At 35.3% G+C, this 19,137-nt stretch overlaps 1 protein-coding gene across 1 annotated transcript in view; it reads left to right on the forward strand.

Moving 5' to 3' along the window:
- LOC136815702 (ras GTPase-activating protein 1-like) overlaps positions 1 to 18,071 on the forward strand; it is a 31,878-nt gene extending 13,807 nt beyond the window's left edge. Inside the window, exons 14-24 of the mRNA XM_067072143.1 lie at positions 227 to 348; positions 1,302 to 1,346; positions 2,098 to 2,266; positions 10,071 to 10,213; positions 10,514 to 10,629; positions 11,260 to 11,346; positions 12,024 to 12,091; positions 12,975 to 13,063; positions 13,423 to 13,500; positions 14,841 to 14,987; positions 16,682 to 18,071. Coding sequence (XP_066928244.1) covers positions 227 to 348; positions 1,302 to 1,346; positions 2,098 to 2,266; positions 10,071 to 10,213; positions 10,514 to 10,629; positions 11,260 to 11,346; positions 12,024 to 12,091; positions 12,975 to 13,063; positions 13,423 to 13,500; positions 14,841 to 14,987; positions 16,682 to 16,780 — 1,163 coding nt within the window. The 3' untranslated portion in view covers positions 16,781 to 18,071. The remainder of the gene's footprint in view (positions 1 to 226; positions 349 to 1,301; positions 1,347 to 2,097; positions 2,267 to 10,070; positions 10,214 to 10,513; positions 10,630 to 11,259; positions 11,347 to 12,023; positions 12,092 to 12,974; positions 13,064 to 13,422; positions 13,501 to 14,840; positions 14,988 to 16,681) is intronic.
- Positions 18,072 to 19,137: the final 1,066 nt, after the last annotated feature.

Consider the following 19,137-nt stretch of genomic DNA (forward strand, 5'->3'; position numbering starts at 1 on the left):
TAAAAATTGCTACATTGGCGCTGTTTTGAAATATGTTGTTATGAAATATTTGACATTTTGGATGGATAGCCTAACTTGAAGGAGAAAGTGAATTAAAGTGGTATGATTTGAGTGAACTAGAAGGGCTGAACCAAAAGAAAAAAATTGTCCCCAAAAAGTTAAATGAGGGCAAATTTTCTAGGGGGCAAATGTCAGCCAACTATATAACTCTTTTTCTTACTTCCAGCTCGAGTCACGGTAAATTTAAACACGATGGAACCGGGAAAAGCATTAGATAATTGGCATTCGCTGACGTCAGCACAACACAAATCTGATATGGGTAGCGTCCGAATCACAGCCAAATTCAAAGTAAGTGTCTTATCTATATAGTAAGAAATTCTTGATATGTGTAAGTCATTTTCTAACGGGGACACCTGAAAAAAGCCTGGATTTGATCCCTTACGCATATTAAGAATAATTACTTTACAACCACTAAATCCTTGTATGGTCCGACCAAGAGCCAAGAGACCCTGGGAGTCTTGAAGCCCTACTCAATTCAGTAAGTTAAAACTCCATTCTTTTGAAAATTACTTTCTCTGCCTAAATATTATGACTTACAATCATGGTCGTAATATTTGAGAAAATAGGGAAATTCCTACGAAATCTTATAACCACAAACGATTTGGAAGCGCTCTAAATTAGGTTGTAAGGGTAGAGTTTTAACTCTGAGTTTTAACGCTAGACTTAAGACTGCTAGAGTCCAAGAATGGTCCAATAGGGCTCAAAATATAGCCTGGAAGTCTATAAACCTCTCCCGAATTGAAATATTTGATTAGATTTATCAATTTTAGCCCAAAAGCGACTTTCTTGCCCGAACTTTAAATTGCTAAAAACGAGGAATTAACCAAAATTCTCAATATATTTTGACCGAGATTGTAACTCTCTGTAACAATTAATGGGCGTTGTTGAATTCTGGTTGCATTTTTTAAGAAAGTAGTGATTACAGATTGATTAAAATAGTTTGCGCCTTTTTCTTCTCTTTGGAACGCTAAAAAATATCTTGGCTTTGACTTTGACAAGGAAACAACGACATCGTTCATAAAACAAGGTCTTTTTTTTTCCAATTGTAGCCTTCAAAATATATCGAATTGAGTTCAAGTCGAAAATATTTTGAATGCATTACATGAATAAAGAGTACTATTCTGTAATCCAAAGACAGTAACTCCCCCTACATTTTTCTTATTAAACCTACTTTTGTCTTATTTTTACGATTCCAATTTCACTTTCCACTAATCCTCCTCATTTATCATTCAATTTCTCAGCACGAAATCATAATGCCAGTCGAAGAATATTCAAAATTGACAGAGGTGAGTTTTATTCACTTATAAATAAAAAGCTGGTTGATTGAGAAAAGACGAATAAAACTAGTTCTGTTATTAGAAAGCATGCTTATATAATTTGAAATTCATAGTTAACTCTCTATCTATTTCGAACCTCTGTAATTCGAACTCCGTCCCTCCCCCTAGCTCGAACCTCTGTAATTCGAACTTCGAAAATTGCCCTTCACCCTAGCTGGAAAAGAAAGTAATTCTCAGTGTCATTCGAATCTTTCTCCAATTCGAAGAAATTTATCGGTCCCTTGAACATCGAATTAGAGAGAGTTGACGTTATACGCATTTCCGATGCGTTTTTCTTTTCGTCAAAGTAAGTAAGTAAGTAAGTCTGTGATCGCAGTCGGAGGCGACCCGAAGGCTCCTCTTTCGATAACTACCGAAGGTAGGGGAGGGCGCCACTCTTTCTCCCTGGATTTCTCCACTACCCTTGATCCTTCTCTTAATTGCTGAGCATCAAGCAAATAGGCATCAAGTACCATTTTGAGAATCTTTGGTATGACCCGGCTGGGGTTGAACCCACAATCTTGCGGACCGTAGCCAGATGCTCTACCACTGCACCACGGTTCGCCAATTCAGTAATTCAGTGTAAAAGCGTTCTATGAATTATATATGGCTTCTCATTTCTGCAGGTTTTACTGAGTATAGATTACGCTTCCGTACAGTCTCTTGGTGAAGTAATTCAGTGTATAAGCATTCTATGAAATATGTCTTCTCATTTCTACAGGTTTTACTGAGTAGAGATTTCGCTTTCGTACAGTCTCTTGGTGAGGTATCCAAAGATTTGAATTCACTTGCGTTCACATTGCTGAAAATCTTCAGACAAAGCAGTCAAGATGAACACGAAGAGATACAACTCATCAAGACCATCACATCACGCGAGCTTAATAATAGAGGTCGGTATACTGATTCAAAGTACACGTTTTTTTAATAAGGAGTTAACTTTGCTCCGAGCCTAGACTAGTAAACCACGTCGTTGTATTTCGCTGCAGATTAAACTTGCAATAGGATCTATTTTTCTATATGTTCGCTGAATACAACGACTAGTTCCAAAAGGCGCTATTTACTAAATAAACGGTGGAGTGCTTTTTATACCGCGACGGAGTGCTCACTAAAAACAGCGCACTCACTCTCGCGGATTGGAATAAAAAAGTAAGACAAAACTCTGTGCTTTTTATGCTTTATTATTATTATTATTATTTTTTTTTTTTAAACTAAATTCAATTCACTCAAATCAAAACAAACTCACATCCTGATTATTTTTGGATTAGTTTTAGTTTTTATTGAATATTTATACAGGATTACGCAAACAGTTACAAGTATCTGATATTACCTTTGGTCCTGTTATAAATCTAAAATAATAAATAAATTATAAGTTAAATAAAAGGCATGCTGGTATAGTTTACGAACGTGTTGAATTTGGCTATGAAAAAGCACTTGAAAATTGATTATTTGAATGAGGAGTTAAATTCGCTATGAAAGTAGAAATTACGATGTTAGATCTCGTTTTGATTGAGAGGTGTACGTACTTTCCAATGTTGGAAAGGCATGAGTAAATGATAGTAAGGAAAAACACGAGGCATAACACAGTATGAAAAATAACTGAGGCAAACATAAAATAGAACTAGTAGAGAATATATTAAACTAAATATGAAAGGTTATACCCGCAGAAAAATCACGCTGTGATCGATAGATACTTCAAAAGGTTATCTTAAAATTAATGTAAACAAGACTAAGAGTATACATGTATGTGAAGTCTATTAATACAGTATGTCGAGACTGAGAATATTAATACTGAAAAGTGTGACGCAATGTGTAAACTCTGAAAAGGAGAAAGTACCCAAAAACAGTGAAATTATCATATTCAAAATGTTAAAAAAAAAAAAAAAAAAAAAAAAAATAAGACGGAAACAAATATTAGATAAAATATCCTAAACGCCTCTCTTTACTATCTCTGGTAGATAAAATATCCTAAACGCCTCTCTTTACTATCTCTGGTAAAAGATCATTACGTAGTGTTGTGGTGTTGTAAACAAATTGATACAGAATATTAGGGATATAGTTAAATGTAGCAACGAGAGTGAAAACCAAAGCCTCACTAGATCCAAAAATAAATTATCCAGAAAAGAGATAGTGTAGTGGCAAGTTAAAGGCTAAGCAGAGGCACTATACTTAAATAAAATTGAAAGTATGAGACTTTATTTTGTTTTTAAAAATATTAAAGTCATTTACGGTTCTCAATTCCACTGGTAGCGTATTGTACAACCTTCCTCCCATAAAGAAGAATCCACGTCGGGCAACTTCTAAACGAATTTTGGGCAGACGAATAAAAGCATTTTGGTTTCGTGTATTGACACCGTGGTTATTTTGTTCGAAATGATTAGCCAGCAACACACTTGCTTTACCCAGCATACATTTCTTCACAAGGCAACATGCTTGACGCTTCATGACATTCGATGTCGGCTCGATAATATGGCGATCTATTTGCCGTTTGTTAATGATCCTTCTAGCCCTGCGATCGATACTGTCAAGGCGGTCGATGCTAGATCTGTTGAGGTTTAGGTTGGTGGATGACCCGTAAAGGATGATAGTTTGTACCATAGCACGAAATATTTGGTAGGCTGCGAATGAAGTTACGTTCGATCGAATTAAAGTCAGTAGCTTTAAACGTGAAGTTGATATCTTAATTGTTTTTTCAAAATGTTCGGATAGTCGAAGCTCTGGGTCGATCAAAATTCCCAGATATTTGTAGCTGGTAGCGTTGTTAATGTGTGTTTCACCGTAGAGTAAATTCAGTTTGGGAGAATCGTGCAATTTCTTAGTGGTGGAAAACAACATCCCCTCAGTCTTTCCTTTTTTCAGGTTAATGATAAGTTCGTTCTCGGTCATGAAGCGTTGGACGTTGTTGAGTTCGGCGTTTAGGATGTCGTTGACTTCTTTGGAGCTTTTCGCCGCAGTGTAGATGACTGTGTCGTCTGCAAACATGATCGTTTTGCAATTCTCAAGACAGTCAGGAAAGTCATTGAAAAATATAAGAAATAAAAGTGGGCCAAGAATGCTTCCCTGGGGGACGCCACAGGTGACCGGTTGCGGTTGGGACATGGCTTTATCATACGAAACAAATTGTTGGCGATTGAAAAGGTAGTCTTGAAACCAGTTCAGCTCAGTCGTCCTGATCCCGTAGGCCAGTAGTTTTTTCAGTAGCGAACCGTGGCTGATTGTGTCGAACGCCTTGGATAAATCGAGGAACAGGGCGCCAGCAACATTTCCTTTGTCTACTTGCTTTCGAATATCGTCGATGAAGAGGTTAGCAGCCATTTCCGTGGAGGAGTGCTTTCTATAACCGAATTGGAAATCAGTGAGCATGGCTTCACCCCCCCCCTGCTCGCAGGGGGGGGGGGTAAAAGGTCTCAGGGCAACTGGTACCTACAAATAGTCTTTGGCCAGGGGCCACCTACTGAGCTAGGGGGACTAATTTTTTACATACTTACAAAACCTTGAAACCTCTCGCAAACCTTTTTCCATAAAAAACTTTAGTGATAAACTTTATTTTCTTTTGTTTGCCTTTAAGTAGCTATTTTTAAAACTGTTGTATTTAATTACACTTGACAAAAAAGAAAGTTTTTCTAAAAGTATATCTACGATTTCAATTTTTAGCTTTTTTCGATTTTTGAACTTTTAGGGGCCACCTAGAATATTTTTCCAATAGGGGCTACCTAAATCCTAGGGGGCACCTAAATTCTTAGGGGGGACCTAGGACCTGCTTATAAGCCATGGTGAGTAGATTATTCTCTTCCAGGTATTCAGTAAGCTGCATCTGGACAATTTTCTCTGCTATTTTCGAAATGACTGGTAGTATCGAGATTGGACGATAATTTTCGACAGACGATATTTTTCCGGATTTGAATAAGGGTGTCACTTTGGCTTCCTTCCACTCGGTCGGAAATGCTGAGGTGGATAACGAAAGATTGATTATATGTGCGAGTGGTTTGGAGATGGATGGAGCTGCATCTTTCAGCAGGTTAGATGGAAGTTGGTCGATGCCGGTAGCCTTCTTTCGTTTGAGTCCTTGAAGAAGTTTACATATCAGGTCTTCTCCAACCATTGAAAACTTGAAAATCTTATCGGTGCGGTTGGGAAAGGGTCTAGCTTGTCTCCAGACAAAGTCTATTAGTGGCATTGCTTTTTTCTTTAGATTCTGTGCCACTTTGGCGTAATAATTACAAAACATATCGGCTTTGTCTTTTGGGCTAGTAGCGGTTGCGTCACCGTCTTTGAGAACGTCAGTTGGTTTTGATTTTACGTTTGAAGATGGTAAAAGTTTTTTGATGTGACCCCAGAACTTTTTACTATTTTTGAGGTTTTCGGTGAGGATTTCTTTATGGTAATTGTTTTTCGCCTGTTTGATGAGATTGGTGCATCGGTTCTTTTTACGACGATAGATATTTCGATCACCTTCGTCTTTCGTTCGCCTTGCTTTTCGATCAGCTTTGTAACGATCGTTCAGGTGTGCTCGGATTTCTTGGGTGAGCCATGGACATGGGCGACCTTTGATGCGTTTTGTTATTTCAGGGGCATGGCGATTGAAGGAGTTAGTCACGATTTGTTTGAAGTATTTCCAAGCAGCATTTGGTTCGGACTGTTGATATACAAGATTCCAATCGACTTGGCGAAGTTCGTTGTTCATAGCATCAGGATTGTACCGCGAAAAGTTTCGGCATTTGATGGTTTTGGGTTCATATCTTTGATGGTTACGTTTCCGAACAACTCCAATCATATCATGATCACTTAGTGATAAGGGAATTACGGTTTCGTGGGAGATTTTCGACTTGTCGTTTGTCAGGGCGAGATCGATTAATGTTGAAGATGTGTCAGTTATACGGGTAGGTTTTGTTATAATTTGGTCAAAACCTTGCAGGTTTAAGAAATGTTTTTCATCTCTGTGGTCGTTTCGGACGAGATAATTGATGTTAAAGTCCCCCATTAAGATGACCTCTCGGTATTCGTTCATGTTAGCTGTTAAATTGTTCTGAAAAAGTTCATCGAAGTCGGGAGGGAAATAGTCAGACGTATCGGGTGGACGATATATACAGCCGAGGAGAAACGGACTTGTGTTAGTTTCGAGGACTTCGACCCATATACACTCTAAACGCTCGTGTTCAAGGTCCTTTCGTCGTTTGTATTTGATCCGGTCAGATATGTAGAGAGCTACACCTCCGTGGGTGCCTGTCAGCCGATTCTTTTTGATCAATTCGTAGTTCTCGATTGAGCAAATGTCGGTTTCTTCGAGCGACTTTTCGAGATGAGTTTCTGAAAGTCCGAGGATGTCAATCTTAGGAAAGTCGGATAGCAATTCCTCTAGATGTGAATGTTTACTCGACAAACCTCGGATGTTTTGATGGAGCATCTTGATCCCCTTCTTTTGTAGCATTCGGTCTAGTTCAGGAACAACACGCTTGACATGGTCTGGACCTGGGTTTGATTCGATATCTCCAGCCAGAAGGATTAAAATGGTCAAGAATTTAGATTTGTTCTTGAAGTGTCTTTTAAGGTTACGATTGTTCCTTTGTAAACTAACAAGTGTGATCTGCTTCCGGTTAATTCTTGTTTGGTTTGCGTTCACAACAGTTTCTGCTTGTGTGGACGATTCATGAAACTTCAAAACAAACAGCAAGATGAGCAGGTGAAATTTGACGTTTAATCGTCCCATTTTTCGAAAACTTCTTGGTTTCCACGCGAAAAAGTATATCAGCGTGTGCAGAATCCGTTCCTCATCAGAATCATGTGAAATTTAACTATAAAACACTGTTTATGACGAATTCCTTTGCAAAAAACTCTTGAAAACGAAGAGTTTTTTCTGAACGTCAAAAAAAAGCGTCCGTTGACGTTGAAGTCGTTGCAGTGTTGATTTTAATGTATTATAAAAGAAGGTGAGTGCAATGTACAATGGAATATCAATTTAGAAGCTTTTTTTTGAAAAAATTTAAAGTTCTTTCTTCCATAATTTATGCATAAATGCACTAATAAGATACCAACAACAAGACAAGGAGTTAAAACTATTCACAAAAAGTATGATATTTTTGTGAATGAAAAGAATATGAACTGGACTGTACCTACCAGCTAGGTACCCCAAAACAAAAATATTCATATAAGGGGAAAAATCTTTTTCAAATGATGAAAAACGGCATCAAAAATATAAAAGATCAGGCCACTGCAGGTATAAGAAAACTTTTTTTTTGTAGAAGCCAAAAAGAAAAATGTTTTCAAAAAAGCAACAACTTTTACAAAACATAAAATTATATGTATTTGTTCATATCGACCTTCAATTTTGCTATAAAAATTATATATAGTACCTACATAAAATTACTTCCAAATCCAAGTAGATTTTTTTAAATTGGCAAAAATCCAATCGAAAATTTTCAAACTGTAGGTTTGAAAGACTTTCACGTATAAATTTCAGTCTGAACTTGTTCAACAACACCAGGGGACAACACAAAATTACAAGGTAGAAGTCTGCCGGGGGAACCTTGGCGAATAACCGGGACGTGCCACGCTGGAGTTTGAAAAGTGGACCCTGTGAGATATGAATGTTTGGTAAATTTGGGACCCTTTCAGAACTAAAAATGATTCGATCGAAAAAAATCAAAATATTTTCCCACTTTAACCCTGTAAATTGGCAAAAGTGACTTAAAGTAGACGAAAAATTCAAATATTTTTAAATTTCCACCCTAAAAACCCTGTCTACATTTTGAAAATTATAAAATTTTGGGACCATATCAGATATTTCAAGAGTCTGAAAAAGGGACCCTGGTCAGCGGCATGTCCCCGTACTTAATTTTGCCTAAGTGCTCCCCCTGGAAGTCTGCCACATCCACGTCTGTACATCTACCATTTAGAGTCAAAGGTAGTGAAATCCATCTAAACGACGGGCATCCGAAAGCCCAGGAAACCAGTCATCTCAATGTAAAATGTTGTTATTTTCATTCACAAATAGAACCAAGATGTGTCTCAGTGGTCAGCTTGTCAGAATATTGTTTCCACGTAAAAAGCATTCAATTTTAAATTCCAAATTATCACTTCACTTTTCATCATTTCCACACCATATTGCACCACCAAAAATGTTATATAAATACCATACTTTCCATCTTAATTTTTGAGGATTTCTGTAGCCATTTCGGAGTTACATTCTCTGGGATAAAGTTATCAGGTTTAACTTGTACCCATAGAAAAAAGCAGTGATCTGTTACCCAATGAATGTGAGCATATTAACTTATTGAACATTCCCTGCAAATAGTATCCTGCATGCAGTCATGGAATCTCAGCTGTGTCATAATGTCATAAATATTGCACTTGTACTATAGATTTACCAACGTACCAAGCTGACAAAATTTCAAAGATCCCAGTGTTAAAAGATGTCATGAATGTTTATAACCATGCATAATCAAAAAATCTTTCAATCACAACAATCACATGAAAAAGTGAAAGTATATGCAGATATGAGTTTGTTTGTTTTTGTGAATAAATCAACGTCCCAACCAAGCCAGAAACAATGTATGAATAAAGTATCTCAGATAGAGAATGCCAAGACAGTTTAAATCTGTGTTTATAAACATTTAAAAGCATTAAAAAATTTCTCTAGCAAAAAAGTTGGAGAAGTCCGCTCCGAAGTCCTCGCCACGTTTTTCTGTTTTTGTGTTTATATCTTTTTTCTCATCCATAACTCCGAGAAACTCAAATATTGCGATGAGAATAGAAGAAAAAATAAGCCGTGTCCATTCATTTTATCTTCCCTCTTTTTCGAGGGAACGTTGCCTGAGATTAGATTGAAGCAAAATCCCGTTTTGCGCCACTTGGAACTAGTCTGTCTTTCCAATCCACTCTCCCGCGGCAATTTCTATTTTTCATAAGAACTCTTTATTATAAGCACTATTCCCGCGTTCCCGTGTCCAAAGAAAGACAGACGCTTGCTAGTCTACTCCGAGCCTTGAATTACTTGTTTTTCCAGAGAATTTCAGCCTCGAAGTTCTTTATCGAGTTCCTTATTTACTAAGCTGCTATGATCGGATTTGCTAACTTTAATACTTTTTTATAATAACAATAGACTAAATAAAGTACAGTAAAAGACGTTTATTGACGATTATCGGTAATACTGGTTCATAGTACTGATACACTTCTCATCATAGTCCGTATAAAAAACCCCAACAAATATCATTCCAAAAGAACCTTTTCTTTGTAGAAGATATCATCAAAATCAGCCTCATGAATGACACTTTTGTATAACCAAAGTCGATATAAAAAACCCCGGTCTGGAAGCCTTTTGCTTCTTTCCATTGCTCCTTACCTGAACTTGTGTTGAGAAATTAGTTCGTTTTAATCATTTTTGATCATGTGATTAAATCTTAAACCAATCCCAAGAGGAGCACTGGTAACGCAATCAAAAACTGATGATATACGTTGATGCCTTTGAAAAGTTTTTGAGTTTAGGAATTTGGAAAACTTTACATACAATTCTCTATTTTTTAATGTTGTCTTGTCTAGAATGCAAGTAATTCAGACATAAGCAAAATAAACAAAAGAATAAACGGAAGGGCCATACCTGGTATTATTCCGTTACGATTATTGTATTGTTATAATGACACCAATATTATTCTATTACGCGGATTATAACTCGACTAAATGTTATTTCTTTTATTCTCACAGAGAAAAAAGAAACGTTATTCCGTGGGAACACGTTAGCCACAAAGCTAATGGACCAATATATGAAGATGGTTGCCATCCCTTACCTGCAGAAGACCATTAAAAGTGTTATCCTCAAAATCATGGAAAGTCGACAAAATTGCGAGGTAATTTTAGTTATGTTATATTTGTATGTATGTATTTATTTTAAATTTTAACATTTCAGTTTTTTCTTAACTTGTTTTATTTTCCTTTCTTAACATCTCTACTTTATGCTGAACGCTCATCCGTCGAAATCGACGAGAGAGTCCATCGTCATCAGTTTGTATTTATTGTAACAAATCCAGCCCTCAAACTTTCTTCAAATAAGGATTTCTCGGTTGATTTTTGTCCAAGATCTAGTAACTCCTTATTTAATTTCTTTTTGTTACAAAAACTCAAAAAGACTTCCCATTTTTTAATTCCAGTTGAATCCATCTCGGATAGAGAAAGGATCGAACGTGGCTGAGAATCTCCAACAACTTATCAAATTCTTGGAAGAAATCACCAGTAATGTCTTCAACTCCAAACAAGATTGTCCAAAGTAAGTGGTGTGGATGAATGTACAGCCAAGTCTCTTGGGAAAAATCAAAATATAATAGCCGCTTTCTTCTTCACCGTTCAACTTACAGTCAAGTCTCTTTAACTTGAACGTCTATCTATACCTCCAATATTTCTTTAACTCGAGCAGGTTTTTTCCTAACCTTCATTTAACAATACCTTACAGACCTTACAGTCTCCACAACTCGACATTTCATTAACTCGAACAAATTTGTGTTCCTTGTGCGTGTTCGAGTTTTAAAAACCCAGCTGTATAATTTTTTTGAAACAAGATACAATAGTTCCATTTATACTGAGATGGAAAAATTGTCTGAGACGAGAAGTTTGTAAAATGTGATCTGTGGAGGAGATCCTATTTATTGAAGCATGAATGGAAAGTACACTCCTCCATAATGCTCATTTTATAAATTGCTCGTCTCAGACAAATTAATCGTCTCAGTATAAATAGAACTAATGGAAAGAGTGGCTCAAAGGAATGATGGCATAAGTCCCTGATTTGATACGCAGATGTTATAAACATTGCATTGCTTGTATTTTCTAACCGCGAACAGTTAAATTTTTGCTGAGAAGTATCACTTTTTAACTGAAATTATCTTTCCTTTCTTCTTCCTAGACATCTACGGTACCTTTTCTACTGCCTTCAAACCGAAGCCAAATCGGTATGGCCCGACGAACCGGAAATTCCTTCCCGAGTAGTCAGGTAATAGTTTCTTTGGTTCTTGGTATTCATGATGTGATTTTATACGAAAGCATTCAAAAAAGACCGGGCGTTTGCCAATAATTTTGAATTTTAACAATGAAACTAGTGCCAAACGCCCGGGCTATTTTGAGTGCTTATACAACATGCCGTATAAAAAAACATTACATCATAAATATCATATAAGAAATATGTGTTGTTAACTTGGGAAGGGGTGACACATTTTTTTTATAAGCAACTCCAATCTCCGGGTCAGGGATGAGGTTGCTTAGCATTCCAGCTCATTTTCTGAAAAATTCGCATGTTTACATACCGTAAGTACGTGTACCGTAAGTTGGTCTATTATCTCTAATCTAATTCCGACACCCTTTTCAGAGATATGAAAAATCGTAAGGTCGGAATCTCTGATTAAAAAAGATGATTTCTCCTCTGACCACTAAGCAAAGAAATTATAAAGTTTCAATCCGCCGGGTTTCCGACTTTCCTATTAATCCCAGCTCTAACTAAAGATGAGTGAATTTTAAGAGGGATTTCGACATTAGACCAACTTACGGTACCTGTTTAGACATTTATAGGTATGAAAATTCCCACATTGTTATTGTCGTAGTATCCGTCCCAGTGTTTCAATCTTATAATTTTATAATGTAATATCTATTTTCATAATTACTTTTCCTTTTTAGTGCTTTTCTATTTCTTCGTCTTATCGTACCGGCCGTACTCAATCCGAAAATGCATAATTTAGTTGGAGGTAAATATTAACTTACTTTAAAACTTAAAATTCTACAAGCTACAAACCACGTGAACTAAAGTCTATTCACGATAAGTGTGTACTCTTTTTTCTTTTACCTATAACTTTTGAAGGAATTCTTCAATCTTTATAAATTTGGTATCGTTGGAAAGATATTAGTGAGTGGAGCAATATGGAATAAAAAAATCGATAAAAAAATTCTAAAAATGAAGATGAAAATGAAGAAGAAAAAAGTGAAGATCTTGTAGAAAAGTGCTATACCTATCATTTTCACTGAAGTAAATCCTTAATTATCGAAAAAATTTCTCAAAAATAATCATTCAATCAAAAGATATCAAACAAAGTTATAAGCTGACTGTAGTCTAAAAACGCTGTTTTCTCCTGTTCTCTGCTGTTTTTTGGGGTCAATCACTTATAAACTTTGTATCATAACTTTATCTTGAATAAATATTTTAGTGAAATTTTTTCACAGTGATGACCTCCTAAGATCAAAGAATCTGAAAATGAAAGTTATAGCACTTCTCTACAAGATCTTCATTTTTTTCTTCTTAATTTTCATCTTCGTTTTTAGAATTTTTTAAAGACTTTTTTATTTCAAATTGTTCCACTCACAAATATCTCTCCAACGATACCAAATTTCTAAAGATTTAAGAATTCCTTCAAAAGTTATAGGTAAAAGAAAAAAGAGTGCACACTTATCGTGAACAGACTTTAATCAATCCATTCTTACAAGCTGACTGGTTTGAACCAACAAAGTTTAATCTAGTCTATCATACTAGACGACTAATTCAAAACATAGTAAAATATAATAGAAGGGAAGCAGACTGTACCTACCTGTAGTTTTTCTTATCTTTTCTAAATGCGATATTATTTTCCATTATAGAATCGCCCTCACCAATGGCATCCAGAACGTTAACATTAGTTGCAATGTGCTTACAGAAACTTGCGAATCTTGTCGAGTTTGGTGCTAAGGTACCTTTCTTTTATATAATACAATAGACCTTTTCATACATCACGTCACAAGCAACGCTTACCTCGTTTTCAAAATATTGCTATGGTATCAATAGTGAAAGTGACACTTGAAGACCCAAGAGATTTAATCACCTTGGTAATGGTTTCAAAACGAGACAAACGTTGCACTTGAAATAATTTACGAAAAGGCCCTTATTAAGCATTGGGCTTTTCCAGAAATAGGATATCACAGGATGCACAGGATATCGTTAACGAACTGGGACAAACTCGAACTGGGAATCGCTGATTTTTTGGCACCAACGCTATTGACCATTCAGTCATCGCTGCTTAAATTTTATCTTTCATTCTTTATTTTCTAGGAACCATATTTAGTGGTTGTAAATCCTTTCTTGAAAAAATACAGATCGAAGATGATCGACTTTTTAGACGACATATCTGTAAGTCTTCTTCTAACCGATATTTTTCTTACTTCTACTTCTAATATTATTTTTTTTAAATAGTCGAAATTCATATATTTATGCTCCAAAAAGGTCCATTATATCTCCATCAACAGGTCATAGCTCGGAGCTATCACCAATGATCGAAGAGCTTTCATATATGTCGGACATAGTTTTGTTATGAAATTTTTAGCGCCGTAATCGAGTTTTGATGTTTGAAAGATTTTATGTTTACATAAGTGTTCTCGTTTCATATCAGAAAAGTGTCTGCCTAATGTTATATTATGCTGATATAAGAAAAAAAAATTATTTTCCTCTTTCTGACCAATCTTGCTCCACATCCGTTTCAATCCAATGTGAAAAAAACTTATGAATTTAAATTGATGAGTAAGCAAACGATATCACTCTTATTTAAAAACAAAACCTGGAACTATGAAAAAAAAGAAGGAAAAAAGAACGACTTCTTCCTTTTTATAAAATGCTTCGTGTTAAGTGAGACAAGAAAAGAAGACTCTTGAAATGCACCACTGCAGAGTCCTCTAGAAATTTTTTAAATTTTCCACCCAATACGTCACTTAAACAATGGAAAAGTGACGTATTGGGTTGAACAAAAACAGAAAAGTTATTGCAGTGGTGCATATCATGAATACTACCAAACTTACGAATATCTTTCCAAAATTTATTTCCTGAACATTTCTGAGCACTGATTGTATTGTTTCTTTATTTCACGTTGGTTTTAAAAAATAACAGCTAGGGTTGAAATAAAATAAAAATACAATGAAATAGCAAATGCTAATAAACACCAACCCCTAATAGATGGTCGATATGGCTCAAATACATCATAGTTTTAAAATTTAACCAGTTGGGTTGATTTGATACACTTCCAAGAGCGAACTTTCGGAAAGATAGCCGTAGGTACGCCTGGAGATCCATGCTATGATTTTATATACTGATATATAGCATGGTTTGGGCTGAGAGTTTGAATTTCCCAGATCCTAATAGCGGTTGAAAACATAGCCAATCAAATTTTGTTATTCTTTTATTGGTCACACTTTCTTAGAGAAAACGCAACTTCCGAAATTTGGTTTTCATTTTAGTAAGTGAGGACAGCGCTAAATTCGAATTTCCCACTGTGAATTCCGTCCTGTCCGTCCTGTCCCGTCCTGTATTCATCAGATAATAAAAATACAGGGTCTCCTGTCTCGAGTGACATATGATTGAATTGCCAGTAGCACAGAGAAACAACAATGTTCTCTGTCTAAATATCAAACTGGATTCTTTCTTCTGTTAATCATTATCTTTAAAAAACATTAAAAGAACCTATTTCGCTCTTTTTCCAGAATTACTCACATCCACCATCCAAAATGACTGAACAAAACATCAACAAACCAGACAATACGTCACGTGACTTAGCAAGGGATCTAGCCTCTATTCACGAGACGTGCATCAAACACGATCCACAACTACAGAAATTGAGCTCAAACCAGGTAAGGTCATCTCAATGTTTTGTAACAATGTCAACAATGTTTCGCGTAATGTAAAAATGTTCACGCAATTTCTTTCATTTTCATAGGTCGTTTTAGACCACGTCGAACTTATCAGAGGAAGGGATTTGTAATTACAATTGCATTGTCTTTTAACGAGCGTTTCACTCCTTCGCGTGTTTCCGACGTACTTGCTCTATTGTCCTAAATCTGCCAATTTTCCTTGGGGTTTTGGCCAAAATCCGGAATTTGAATATTTCTAAAATTAATATACGGGAAATTTAATCCCGTGAAGGTTCCAAAATTAAGCAAAACTGCGGAAGTACAACATTTTTCTTAGGATCTTGCTAATTTGAGCTAAATTTTCAGAAAAATTATATGTTCTAATATACAAAATCTGAAAAAGGATTTCCTTGTCTTTCATTGTCTTTCAAAAAAACAGAAGTGTTTTATCTATGTCAGTTTGGCTTACCTTAAATCAAATCTTTCAGAATTGAGTTAACGAGACACAGAGGATTTCATAAAGATAATTCAATTATGCTATGGGAATATATATTTCAATTTGCTTTGTAAATCTTTGTACAACTGACATGCTTAATCAAATTTGATTAATTTCCCAAAAGATTCGTTTTCGCAAAAAAAGAAAAAAAATTTCTGCGTTTTCCACCTACACTATTCTCTCCCACACAACTCCTACGCTGTTATCTTTGTATCCTACGTCTGAAAAGTACCACAAAACTTAGCTTTATAAGAATTAAAGCCTTTCTTTATAGTTATTATGATTCTGCTGACTGTCAGCAAAAGCCATTGTCACATAAATTCTGGCAATATCTTTATGAAAATCATCTCTAATAAACCTATATGACTTGAAAACACGATAAGAAAGTTTCACCCATAGCCCAGTACTTCCCTTTAGTCTTCTAAACATTTTTTCATGAATTCACGGTGGAAAACCTATGAGTTCCTATGAATAAGTTCTCAGATTTTAGTTTGATAAGATAGATCTATAAATGGTTTCGTAATTTAATAAATATGCTATTTTGATCGTGTATTATATTTTTTTGGATCATGCCTTTGTCAACCAAGAAAGATCAAAATGTTTTTTTTTAGTTTAATACACGGGAGGTTGTATTACCTTATTCTTGATATGCGTAAGTAATTTTTCTAGCGGAAACACCCGAAAAAATCCGGGCTTTGACCCCTCTCTGTTACTAAAAATAGAAACACGGAGGTCAAAATCCGGCTTTTTTCGAGTGCTTCCGTTAAAAATATGACGTCATCTTGACTGACGCAATATCAAGAATAGGAGAAAAGGCGGGGGCAGATTTGGTCATTCTGCCGAAATTTCCATCACCTCCCCGCTGGACTTGATCGATAAAAATTCTCTTTAGGAATCTCCTCAAAATTTATTCACTTTGCCCGGTCGGCTAAAAAACTCTCAATACTTTATTACATTTTCGGCAACATTTTGCATCGACTTAGATGTATCATTTAATTTGAATGAAAATAGTGTATGAGGTTTCCAAATAAGTTTCTCTAAAGTATTTCCAATTTCTTCAATCTTGCAACCTATTTTTCAATGGTTACTGCGAGTTCTGGAATCGGCTTGGATTGGCTTTAAATAAATGCTTGAACCTATATAGAACACAGTCAACGTTTCGGTCGGTATAAAAATCTTCTTTTTCTTTCTTCTACAGGCACACGTGAAGATCTTACTAGCAATTGTGGAAGGGGTCAAACAGAGGAAAGAACAATACATTTCACAATCGACACAGTGCGATGAATTCTCTATATAACCCTTCATCACACTATCACTTAAATCGTTGATGTCTTCATTGGGAGGATCGAGACAGAAATAATGTATGTGGGAGAGCTTATCACCAGGCAATGTGACAATTTTCCATAATTTTGATTTTTCACATATCTATGAATTGGTTTGCTTTTGGAAGTGCTAATCGCCACGCTATATGTGACGATTTTCTATAACTATGATTCCTCATGTATCTATATCCTTGGTATATTAATTCTATGCTTCGGGAGCGCTATTCACCACGCTGTGTTACGATTGTTCATAATTTTGATTCTTCAAAATCTTTACATCCGTCCTTGTTATGTTAATTGGTTTGTTTGCTTTTGATGGCGCTAATGACCAGGCTTTGTGCCGATTTCCAAAACTATGATTCTTCAAGCATCTCCATATCTTGATGTCTCTTAATTGGTTGCTTTTGATGGTGCTAGTGACCAGACTTTGATACGATTTTCCATTTGGAAGCTCTAATCACCACGATTGTGTGACGATTTTCTGGTTGCTTTTGATGGTGCTATCCCAAAAGGCTACAAGAGTTTATTCAAAGGATGATTTAGATTATTTATCGCTAACGGTAGTATCTTAGTTGCACTGTGATCTATGAGCTGGTAATGAATTGCTAATATGATTATGGTGACTTTAAATACCTGTTTTACCTCAGGTTGCTAACAGACTACACGATGTAACGATTCTGATTGGTGGTTTGGTATCACCCCAGGCCCCAATCTCAATAAATGATCTTAGTGTTGTTAATTCTTCATAACAAGTTTAGATTCCAATTTTGATAGCAAACAAAAAAAAAATTTGTAGGACTTACAAAATGTTCTATCAAATAAGGATTTACGTCTTAGGATTTCAGAAAGCTTCATTTCTTGGTGACAACTCAACCAATGAGTTGCTATTTTAGCAACTTCAGTTCTGTTTTAGACACTTGCAAATAAGTGAGAAAATCCTAAGAATCTCCACAGTATTCCACATAGATTCTGGCTGCTCCACTTTGTTGAACCTTGAGACGGCTCAATTAGGTTCTACTTCGAGCTTACAAAATCACACCTCTGTCTCACAGCCCCGGTGGAACTTGAAAAAAAACGCCCTTGGGCGGGGTGATGCAGGCTATTCCCCAGCTGGGACAGCCTACTTATCCTACCACGCCACATCTTTTGTTATATTGCAATGTTTTATGTATGATATTATTATTGACAGATTTTTATATTATTACTTTTACATAGAATAACCCCTTTTGTTACTATTTTTTGATAAGAAGAATTTCGGTTTTTTAACTTTATTGTTGTTGGGAATATTTTTCTTCCGCTGTTTCTTTTGTTTGTAACATTGATTGATTGATTGATTGATTGATTGATTGATTGGTTGATTGATTGGTTGGTTGATTGATTGATTGATTGATTGATTGATTGATTGATTGATTGATTGATTGATTGATTGATTGATTGATTGATTGATTGATTGATTGATTGATTGATTGATTGATTGATTGATTGATTGATTGATTAATCTTAACTCATGTTGTGTTTCTTTTAAAACCAAATTATAGGTATGATAGATTTTTAATTTAGAATTTAATTATGAAATATTGTTTTTTAATTGATTTAATTGCTTTTTGAGTTTCGTTATCCATTAATTTGTATATTTTTAATGTCAGTTGTCTGTATTATTTTGTCATTTTGATTTGTTTTTGTAAATTTTGAAATTCATTCTTTTTTTTAGGAAAAAAACTAAAATAATTAAAATATAGTGATCAAATAAAAAAAATACAGAATGTGTCACATTTTACCATCCTTTTAATGACCAGACCAGACTTTTTTTTACAAGAACTGTAAAATTTTTGTCAAGGCTCAAAACGCTCTTATTTTTGGCACACATTATACTGTCCATATTGTATTTTTTATTGATCTAGTTATCTTTTCTTAACAAAACTGAGCGGTATTTCTAATTTTTACTTCGATAAAACTTAGATTACTTCGAGTCTGATTTGCTTCAAATTCAGTCACTAGTCTTTGGCTCCTTGCATTTATTGGGACTTTTTTTCTTAAACTGTTTTACTACTTACGAGCTTTTGGATCAGCTTTTGAGTATATCTTATCAGTTTATTTTTTTCAATTTTTGTTGCGAGAAGAAATTTTTTCAAAAAAACAAATTGAAGAACTGAGCCTATTGTGAGTAAAGTTGACGTGAAAAAGCATATTTTCTATCATTTGCTTCATTGTAAAGTGAAAAATATGTTTATTGAATTATTTTTCTGAAAATAATAAAAAGTCAAAAGCCTCCGTCTCGGAAGAGGACTGGGCCCGAATTTGCGGACGTTTTCACAGTTTCACTTTCGTTTTC

The sequence above is a fragment of the Clytia hemisphaerica genome, unplaced genomic scaffold (assembly GCF_902728285.1).
Source record: "Clytia hemisphaerica strain Z4C2 unplaced genomic scaffold, Clytia hemisphaerica genome assembly, whole genome shotgun sequence".
Taxonomy (NCBI): domain Eukaryota; kingdom Metazoa; phylum Cnidaria; class Hydrozoa; order Leptothecata; family Clytiidae; genus Clytia; species Clytia hemisphaerica.